Genomic DNA, 10,354 nt, shown 5'->3' on the forward strand with positions numbered 1-10,354 from the left:
AAGGTACTGGACAGAGTAAGGATTATACTTGGCTGTTGGTTTAAAGCTTGACTAGAGAGCATTAGATGCCTATGGAAATTGCTTTTGATTAATAACAGAGGCATTCCACAGACATTCTGATTTGCTGATCATGCATGAGCCAGGCTGACCTCTTGGATGGAGTTAGGCATTCAGGTAACATGAATTGTTCCTCCCTGCTGGTGAAATCCTGTGTCTCTGCCTCAGTATCCACAGACAGACTCGTCGAAGCAGCTCTGGAACCCCCCTCAAGTCCAAGGCTCCCTGGGGAAGATCATGTCTGTAAAGCAGCCCTATTACCTGCAGGCCCAGGACCCTCTCAAACTCTTTGAACAGTCATTACAGCCTCCTGTGATGCAACAGCAACCTCTGGAGAAAAAAATGAAGCCTTTCCCAATGGAGCCATATAACCAGAACCCCTCAGAAGTCAAGGTGCCAGAATATTACTGGGACTCTTCCTATGGCATGAGTGACAACAGGGTGATGACCCAGCAGTCGAACATGGACCGCAGGGGGAAGCGGCAGGGAGTCTTCCACTCCGAGCAGGATGCTGTCTCCAGGATGACCTTTGAGGTAAGATCCATGCTACAAGTGGGGAAAACTAAGGCTCTGGTATTCCTGGCAACTCTTGGCATTTCCCTGTTTCAGGAATGCCCTGTGGTACCAAGTAGGTCAGTGTGAACTAATTTAGAAGAGACCTGAGCGTCAGTACTTGGGGTTCCAGCACAAAGTAATGAATTCTCCATTTTTGTAAGCTGTGTGTAGGATCAGTCTCTTGAAGATTTGGTTTCAAGTAGATGTAAGTTCAGAGTGTGTGTGACATCCATCTCTGCCCTGTATCTGCCAGGTCGAGAAACATGGCAGCTGATAGTTTTGGGAAAGATTCTTGTCTGGCAACTGATGAAAACCATAAAAGCCACACAAACAATTACAGTTGAATTATTACACTTTAGGTGAATTCCTAACACTGCTGGAGTGAATTGAATGGCTGAAGCTGCAATAGGTTGAGCAATCAAGGATGATAGCAGCAGTCTCGTGTTGGGTTTTTGTTTTTTTGTTTGTTCTTCCTGAAAATCCCACCACATTGAGAGAGCTAAATGGCTTCCTTAGCTCCCAGTTGCAGTAATGGAATACTTCTGTTTATGTAATCGTGCTTCATGTTGCTGTTTATAAACCCAGCAATCTCTGTTATTTATTAACAGCCCTGGAGTCATCTGTGAGTGCTTTTGGTGATGTTTATAAGGAGGCCTAAACAGAGGCCTTTTAAACCTTTGGTTGGGTGTGCCTCTGTAAATGCACTCAGGACATGGAGAAGGTCAGCTGATCTCACTTGCCTCATCCTTCTGAGAGAAAAGCCAGACAATGTACAGGAGTCTGCCCCTACCCTGATGTCAGGTTGTGGTTTTTAGATGGAGACAGGGTCAAAGCCTTGTCCTCATTCCTAAAAGGAAAACCTTGCCAAGGTGGTAGCACATTGTGCTACAGAGAGAAGCTGTGCCTGTGATGCTTGTGCTTTAAGCATCCCTCAGAAAATTAAGATGTCCAGATTTTACTGGCCCAGGGGGCTGGTCAGCTGTGTGTTGGCACAGCAGCTATCACCAGTGGAAAGAAATCTCATGGGAGACGAAGCTCCACAAGCAGAGAAAAGAAGATGCAAACATAATGCTACTTGAAACCTAAATGAGTCACAGGTCAGCTGTAGAAGAGTGACTATAAGATTTTGTTTGGTGTCCTTGTACATGGAAGCAGGTTCAGTATGTGGCATGGATGCAAGGGGAAGCACATGCTCTGCTAATTAAAGCTCCCTGCTGTCACTTTGATGCGTGATCCTCTCCCCGGGCGCATTTGGCAGCATGGCTGGTGGTTGTTTCTGCTCAGAGTTCTCTCAGTGTTCCTCAGCACCATTCTCACCTCGCCCTCTGCATGTTGCCTTTCTGCCTTCCTCTTGCTGTTCTCTCTCCTGCTCTGGCTGTTCTTTCTGCCTTCTGTTGTCTCACTGTGCTCATTTCTGTCACTAGGACCCCAAGAGCTCCCCTCTGCTTCCTCCGGACCTGTTAAAGAGTCTGGCTGCCTTGGAGGAGGAGGAAGAGCTGATTTTCTCTAATCCTCCTGATCTTTACCCAGCTCTGCTGGGGCCTCTCGCCTCTCTTCCTGGACGAAGCCTCTTTGTATGTATTTGATGGAATACTGCTACTTCTCACTCTTAAAACTGGCATCTCTTTCTTCTGTGAAATTATAAGAAATGTGAAATTCCTTTCTCTCCCCCATCCCTCCTGTCCACTTCCCTGCCTCACCTTTGAGCTAGTTTTCACAAGGGTGAAAACTACAGCTTTGGGGCTGAATCCAGGCCTGCTAATTTGTTCTGAAATCAGAATAACTGTGGGGTTTTTGTAAGCATAGTCCACAGGAGAGGTGTTGATGCACCGTGATACATGATTTAATGCACTTGCTCTTCTGCAGTTGTGTGGGTTTGAAATAACGGGTAGGAGGGCACTGATGGGGCTGGGGGGAGTCATCAGGACAAGGGGGAATGGCTTCAAACTGACAGAGAATAGGTTTGGATGAGATACTAGGAAGAAATTCTTCCCTGTGAGGTTGGGGAGAAGCTGTGGCTGTGCCATCCCTGCAAATGTCCAAGGCCAGGTTGGATGGGGCTTGGAGCAACTGTGATAGTGCAAAGTGTCTGTGGGCAGTGGAGTGGAATGAGATGAGTTTTAAGGTCCCTTCCAGTCTAAGCCATTCTGCAATTCTGATACAATTCTGTGATTATCATCTGCATATAAAAATTCTATACAGGCAGGGAGATGCTGGCTGCCCTGTTCAACGCAGAAGAGATTGAAAAAAGAGAAAGATGGCTTTGGAAGAAAATAGCAATTAACTGGATAAGCACACAATGACTCTTACAGAAATACTGTCATTTTTAACATAGGGGATTTTCTTTCTACATTTTTTCATATTAAACCTTTCTAGTTCACTAGCTGGGGTGTCTCAGAGCTGTTGAGTTTTTAAATTGCCTCTGAAAGTGCAGCATGCCTTTCTACTATGACTACAAGCATATTCATTAAATCATACTCATTCAGATTAGTAGCTGTAGCAAAGAATTATTTGTGACTACTCAGAATCTCTGATTAAGTATCTTCCTCAGTTTTATTTACCTGCCATCCCAAGGAGCTGGTCACAAAACAGACACCCATTTCTGTCTCATTAGATAACTTTGCCAAGAAACTAATAGCTGCTGCTTTAGCAGCTTCCTTTGAAGCTCCTACTGTTGTGTCTGCTGACAAATGGAAGGAAATCCTTCGCTGTGCAAGCCGTGTGGATATACAGAGTGGGAATTTTGTCTGTCTTTTAAAATGAGCTTTCAAAGTAATGAGCTGTCACTTTGAAAATCTAGCAAGCTAGGGGCCTCTTGCCAAGAAAATGAGGCTGTTTGTCTTAAGTTTACAGGATGAAAGCAAAAATATTCCAGGTACTGTGACTGTGTTAAAGACAGGGTGCTAGTTCTGGTTTTTGGGGTTTGAATAATAAATTTTAAAACAAATGACATGGTGAGCTGGTGAGATTGCAAGAGAGGGTTTATTTGTAACAACACTACAGCTTTATTTTGGTTCACATACATTTTTACTTGTGGTTTTACTAATTCTGTGGCTTGGTGATCCATATCCTAGATTTGGTGATGTTCATTGTCTACCAGCCAAGCTTGATAATTTTTCTTTGGTTTCTATCAGTGATAACTTAGCTATTTCTTCTCTGAGTAGGCTAATTTCAATTGTTTTTCACTCCTTGATCATAGTAAGAACCAAACAGAAATACAAGAAATGTTATGCTGGAAATAACAACTGTGTGAGAGGAAGGTGGCATGATAATGGAAAAAAAGGTCATGGCCCATAATACCTTTACATGGAAGTTAAAAAGCCAGGGGAGTTTTGGAACCTTTCTTTTAAACATTTGAGTTGTTTTTCTTTCCTTCCTCTCTACAAGTAATTTATAATGGAAATGAGGACTAGATGACACTCAGACTACTAAACCTAATTTTAAAAGCACTTTCAGCTGCTCTCGCTGTCTAAGAACATCTCTACAACAGGGATGCTCTCAGAACTGCAAAAATATTCTGTCAATGGCCACATACACGAGTCTAATCTTGTCTGAAAGAGTGCTCGTGTCACTGGGAGGGATCCTGTCTCACTTGTACAAGGATTTTTCACTTGTACAAGGTTTTACACAACCATAAGGTGTCTTTGGCAGGAGTCTCCCCTTTAGATGTATTGGAGTATTAGACTTCGCTTTTGAAAACCTGTTTTGGCAGTGGGGTTTGTCTGAGACTCTCAGCTGTCATGTTTGTTGATTTGTAGATTATTAATTACAGGTCGTAGGAAAACTACTGATTTTTTGCACTTGTTAGCTTGCCTCCCCTGTCCTCCAATGTGATGGAGCTAAAATGCAAGGCCAGGTGTAAATGTGACCAAAACCACTTTGGCAGTTTCTGATTACACACTTTCCTCCTGGTCCCTACACTGAGCACTAACTGCGCTTTTCCCCTTTTTGGTTTCTGAAGAAGTCCCTGCTGGAAAAACCGTCAGAATTGATGTGTCAGTCATCATCTTTCCTGTCCCTCAGTGGCTTTTCTCTAAATCAGGTGAGTGAGAACCAGAGTCCAAAACTTTTTGCTATTTCAGCCTGTGGTTAATCCAGTGGAAAATCTGAAAGAAAAGGAATGTGTAATTTCACTCTGTATCAACCTTAATATTTGCCTTTTTCAGTTTTCCTCCCAAATTCATCTTAGCTATATCTCTGCAGATGTACTCTTGAATCTTGCTGAGTTCATGGACCCTTTGCTCTCAGTGAAGTCCTGAAACTGACTGAAAAGTTCTATCTCGGGGTGCTGTGGTGTGTAGGTGTTTATTTCCAGACCAATGAATTACCTCTTCTCTTCCAGAGAATTGAGCAGGGTCTTGATACAACTTTTCTGAGTACTGGGAATCTGAAAATTTTGTGAAGACTTCGTGGTCCAACCAGGAGAAATCTGTTCTGATTCATAATGTGATGGACTTAAATTAAGTAGTCAAAGAAGATGGGGCTGGGAAGTGAAAAAGGAATTAGGAAATATTTTGAACTGTAATTGTTTCCTTTGTACAGTCTCAGTGTTTGAAAGAAATCTGACAGATAAGCTCTTATATTGTTGTTGTTTTTTTTTTTTCAGGAAAGATATCCGAACAACAGCATGTTCAATGAGGTATATGGAAAAAACATGAATACCAGCACAAAAACAGAAGTCACCCCTTCAGTTGCCCATCAGGAGACTTCACTCTATTCTCTCTTTGAAGGGACTCCGTGGTCTCCATCCCTTCCAGCCAGCTCAGGTAATCCTGGTACGGCATTTCTTGTGACTAATGATGTAAGAGGATTTGAGTTAATTCTAAACCAACTGCAAGTTATATGTAACTGGAAATTAAAAAAAACACCCAAACTTGCTTGACAAGGTCTCTGAAGGTTTCGGTTTTCTTTATATATCTTCAGAAATACGAGGGGATTCTGTAATTAATATAGTGTAAGAACCTGGATTTTAATTTAAGTAGTTGAGCAGGATAAATGTTGTAGGAGGTGATAAATCCTGAAATCTCTTTAACTCGGTTTCCTGACAGCCATTTGGGAATAGTGCTCTAACTCAGATATCCATATATTTGTGTCACTTTTTTGGGAAAAAGCAGGAGGAACCGGATTTCATAATGCTGATATTCAGAAAAGGAAACTGTATGAGGGAAGAGTGGAGGAAAATACTGGGGTTTGTTGCCCCCCCCCCTTTTTTTTTTTTTTTTTTTTTTTTTTTTACTGTTAAGCAGTGCATAAAGCAAACCAGCTTCTTTGTTAGTAATTATCTTAAAGGCATAAACCATAACTATTATGTCATAATTTTATTCTCACTAAAAATCCAGAAGCCTGTGAGAGAGGAATTAGTTGAATCTAAGAAATGAGTGGATTTAAAGTAACATCTGCACTGGATGAGATGTTTGGTGGGACTTTTGCAACCAACTAGGAAAAGCCATTGTGGGTAAAATGGAGGGAGTTGCAAAGTGCTTTTATTGTAACAAGATTTTTTGGCTCACATGCCTTTAGCTCCCTCTCCCTTCACCTCTTCATTGGTTCCATTCTGCCTGTGGACAGCCTGCTTCATGCTCCCTCTCCTCTTTTGCTCACTATTGGGTTCTGGTCTGAATTGTTTTAAGGCTCACATAAGTGTAAAACATTTTCAGACTTGGGAGTTGAAGTTGTAAACTTGCAAAATCCTGAAGTTCCTACCTAATTTTTCGATTGATTTGTCAAGCTCAGAGACAGTTATTCTTTTAGTTGGAGACAAGTTCTTCAAGAGACATGGGGAAAACTGGCTTTGCCTAGCCAGCCTTCATGAGGTTTCCTGCCTTTTGTTTTTTTGGAAAGCATTAAACACAGTCATTCTGTTCTTGTAAATTTTTCACTCAGAATTTAGGAATTTGCATTACACTCATGTAATAGAGGGAATAGGAACTGCTGACTGTCAGCATTGTAGCAAACTGGGTGATGGCAGAATTTGGAGCAGCGCTAGGAAATTCAAAACTGAGGCGCCTGCTGTCTCTGCTGACCTTTTTTCCTCTTTCCTTGTAATCCCTAGATCATTCAACACCAGCCAGCCAGTCTCCTCACTCCTCCAACCCCAGCAGCTTGCCAAGCTCCCCTCCAACCCATAACCACAATTCTGTTCCTTTCTCCAACTTCGGACCCATTGGGACTCCAGACAGCAGAGACCGGAGAGTCACAGACCGCTGGAAAACAGATAAGCCAGGCAAGTGCTGGGTTCCAGGTCAGCATGGAGCTGTCAGACACCATCATCTGATGATGTTTGTTTTGCACTGTTTTTGCCATGTCACTTTGAACTTGTCTTTCTGCCATTTTAGCAATGGGAGGGTTTGGTCTGGACTATCTCCCAACAACATCATCCTCTTCGGAGAGCAGCTGGCACCAGTCCAGTGCTCCAAGTGGTACCTGGGCAGTCCAAGGCCCTCCTGCCATGGAGGACTCCTCAGCTGTGCTTATGGAGAGCCTGAAGGTGGGTTTGGCTGGGGCTGTGCTCAGGGATGGCTCTGCAGGCTGGACAATCAAGTGATGGGCATTAGCCTGTTGGAAGTGTCAGAGTTCAGTGCCAGAAGCCCAAAGGTTTTCCTGCAGATTCACTTATACAGGCAGTGTGGGAGATGTCACCGATGCAGGAAGATGTCCAGTTCTTGCTGGTTTTGAGATTTTGTGGAACAAGCCCAGGCTGGCAGAACTGGAAGAAATTCTAGTATTAGCTTTGACTAGTGTAAAATTAGTAATAGTTAACGTGGGATGAATTTTTATGGTAATAAGGGTTCTGGAGGAGGATAAGGTTCTTCCAGGAAGCCTCTTTTTAGAAGGTCTTCTTTGAAGCCTGGTTAACTTTTGTGATAAGCCAGGTATGAGTGATAAGGATGGAGAATACAGAACATGGTGTCTGCTTTCCCATGTGGCAGAGGGGCTGTGTAACGCAAGGAGGTACTAGTGTTGGCTGTTTGTTTTTAGTCCATCTGGTCCAGTTCCATGATGCACCCCGGCCCCTCGGCCCTGGAGCAGCTGTTGATGCAGCAGAAGCAGAAGCAGCAGCGCGGACAAGGCGCCATGAATCCGCCGCATTGAGACAGAGGAGACAGCCCTTACAACAACGGCTCCATAAACCATGGCATGTTGGGTCTGTGGGACTGGCACACACAGTCCTGTGCAGGTGGCAGCCCTCTCTTCTGTTCCTTGCTGTCAGGAGGGCGTAAGTGCTCCACCAACCCACTGAGTGTGCACAAAACATCTGCAGTGCAAGCAAACAACATCAGGAACTCTCCCATCCCCCGGGCCCTTCGGAGGGAGAGAGGGACTGCTGTTTGGCTCACTCAGTAACCCAATATCACCGCCTCTCACCTTCTCCATTGTGCATGTCCCCAGCCACATGGGAAGTAAAAGCTGAGAGTAAAGGGCAGATGGGAGAAGCCAATGAGAACTTCTCAATCCTTTTCTTCTCTTTGAGGAGATACAATAGGAACCCATTAATGATTGCTTCGCTGACTGAGAATGTAGTTGAAATTACTCCTAAACATCTTTATGACTATCTCAGTAGTAAGATCACACTGAATTCTCTACACAGATGTGCTCCATAGTCAGTGTGTAGCAATGAAAGCCCCAGTTGCTGCTCCGGTTACAGTGGGTGGTGACGAGGTGGGGCTCTGTGTCCTGGACTAGCAAAGGAGTTTCATGAAAGAGAGTCTGGCACTTGGCACCACTTCACCCAGAGGCTTTGGGTGTGTTAGAGACTCCAGCATGAAACGCCTTTCTCTCAGTAGGTGTTTGAGCTATAAGGGGTGACATGGGGCATTGCAGCACTCTGCTGAAAAGCAAGTTAACTGCTATGGGGTTTTAAATTAATGTGTGATTCCTGTACATTTTACTGTAGCATAGTGGCTAGCCCCACAAAGGACAGGCTAGTCTGTGCATTCACAGCCTGACTCATTTTAATAGGTAGATAGAAAGCTTTCAGTGGGTTTTTTTTTTTTTGTTTTTGTTTTGTTTTTGGGGTTTTTTGGGGTTGTTTTTTTTTTTCTGGTTGGTTTTTTGTTTGAGTTTGTTTTGTTTTGTGTTGCCTTTTTTTTTTTTTTTTTTTTTGGCTTTTTTTTTTTTAGTTTTGTTTTTGTTTGGTTTTGTTTTTTCTCTTTCCATCCTCCCATCTTTGCTGAACGCTCGTAGTTTCATTACCATGGCAGAAAATAATCAGGGGTCCAGCAGGGCTGGGTGAATCCGACAGCCAGCCCAGACAGCGTGGGGCATCCGCACAGCCAGTGAGGCACAGGTCAGCTCTGCAGAAACCTGTCCCAGCTGCAGCCCCAGGCTTCCAGTGCCAGAAACAAATCCAAGGCACCCATGGACACACGGAGACAGCACAGTGCTGTTCATAGATGAAAAGGTGCAGAAGGGAAAAGGAAAAAAAAAAAACGTTTTATTTGCTATTTATTAGGGGGAAGGAAGACTGGAAGTTTTGTTAAAGAAAAGGACAGCGTTTTTGTTAGATTTCCCAGGGAAGTTACAGAAACAGACTCAATGTCCATTTGCTGTTTTTAGCAGTAGGGGTTTGTGTGATGATTCAGGATCTCTGGGCTAGAATTCAGCTGCAGAACAAAGCACATGCAGGAGCCGAAGTGACGCTGGAGTCTGGGCAGCCCCAGAGAATACAAAAAGGGAAGGCGGAGGAGACCCAATACCCTCAGGGGTTCGAGAAGCTCCGTACGAGCGCCACCTTAGCAACATCACTGTTCTGTGTTGCATTTCAAAGCTGTATTTCCTTTAACAAGTCTAAAAAGTGAAGTTCCCACCTGGTGGTAATCTAGCCCACCCTGTGTGTCCCCTCCAGCCCTTCTGGTGTGTGTCCGAGCTGTGTGCCCAGGCAGCTGTGACATTCCCGTGTTTGCACCGTCACTGACTCTTGCACCCCAGACGAGCTAACCAGGAGCACCATCTCACTCCCGGCCGTGCCAGCTCCCAGCTGCACCGTTCCACTTGTGCATGAGCACCCGGCCTCGGGAATGCATCTGACCCCGCCTGCCCTCCAGCACCTGGAGGAGCCAGGGAAGGGGCCCCCAACAGAAACTGGTTTGTGTTGTAAGCTTTTTTTGTGTTTTCTGTCTGTCTGTGCAAGAACTGCAGCTGCCGAAATCAGCTTTGCCTTTAATTAAACCATGTTCTCTCCATCCAGGTCTGTGTGTAGCATTTATTTCCTGTGTGACTTGGCTTCAGGCCCTTAAAAATGCATTACTTTTCTGTAGAAGCCAGAAGAATGTTTGAAGATTTTTTTTTTTATTTTAATTTGAAAGAGACCTAAATAAATCACAGCAGTTCTGGCTTGGGCTTGGTACAGATAATTTGGTTGTGGTTTTGTGCTGCCTGTGTAGTGTGTTTTACATACTGAACTAAATATATAGGATGGGAGCTGCTTGCAAAACTCCTCCCTAGTTGCAGACTCATCCTGGTACAGCATATGCAGTGTGCAGATGGAGGGCACAGATCCTTCTGCCACTGACTTGGCTGCAGACCAGGATGTTCACTGCTTCCAGGTATGCCACAGGAAACTCCAGGGATGTTCTGGTTTTGAAATTACAGGTGTTTGTTGTCTCCAGAATAAGTTCCTTTAGAAATAAATGTGATACTTAGGTTAATGGGGCAGTGGGGTTTTCTGGACTTGTGTGATAGAATCCAGAGTGGAGAAGCCCCTGCTCCCTTAGCACCTTTGGAGTAAAGCTCTGGGATCCCA

At 44.2% G+C, this 10,354-nt stretch overlaps 1 protein-coding gene across 2 annotated transcripts in view; it reads left to right on the top strand.

Moving 5' to 3' along the window:
- Positions 1-9,794, top strand: part of SMG7 (SMG7 nonsense mediated mRNA decay factor) — a 29,226-nt gene extending 19,432 nt beyond the window's left edge. Inside the window, exons 16-22 of one of the 2 annotated variants that reach the window (XM_066324672.1) lie at positions 226-591; positions 2,037-2,186; positions 4,574-4,654; positions 5,219-5,378; positions 6,665-6,835; positions 6,948-7,099; positions 7,591-9,794. In XM_066324672.1, the coding sequence (XP_066180769.1) occupies positions 226-591; positions 2,037-2,186; positions 4,574-4,654; positions 5,219-5,378; positions 6,665-6,835; positions 6,948-7,099; positions 7,591-7,704 (1,194 nt within the window). In that variant the 3' untranslated portion in view covers positions 7,705-9,794. The remainder of the gene's footprint in view (positions 1-225; positions 592-2,036; positions 2,187-4,573; positions 4,655-5,218; positions 5,379-6,664; positions 6,836-6,947; positions 7,100-7,590) is intronic. The other variant, XM_066324673.1, reaches the window with a different exon arrangement.
- Positions 9,795-10,354: the final 560 nt, after the last annotated feature.

This window comes from Sylvia atricapilla, chromosome 9 (assembly GCF_009819655.1).
Source record: "Sylvia atricapilla isolate bSylAtr1 chromosome 9, bSylAtr1.pri, whole genome shotgun sequence".
Taxonomy (NCBI): Eukaryota; Metazoa; Chordata; class Aves; order Passeriformes; family Sylviidae; genus Sylvia; species Sylvia atricapilla.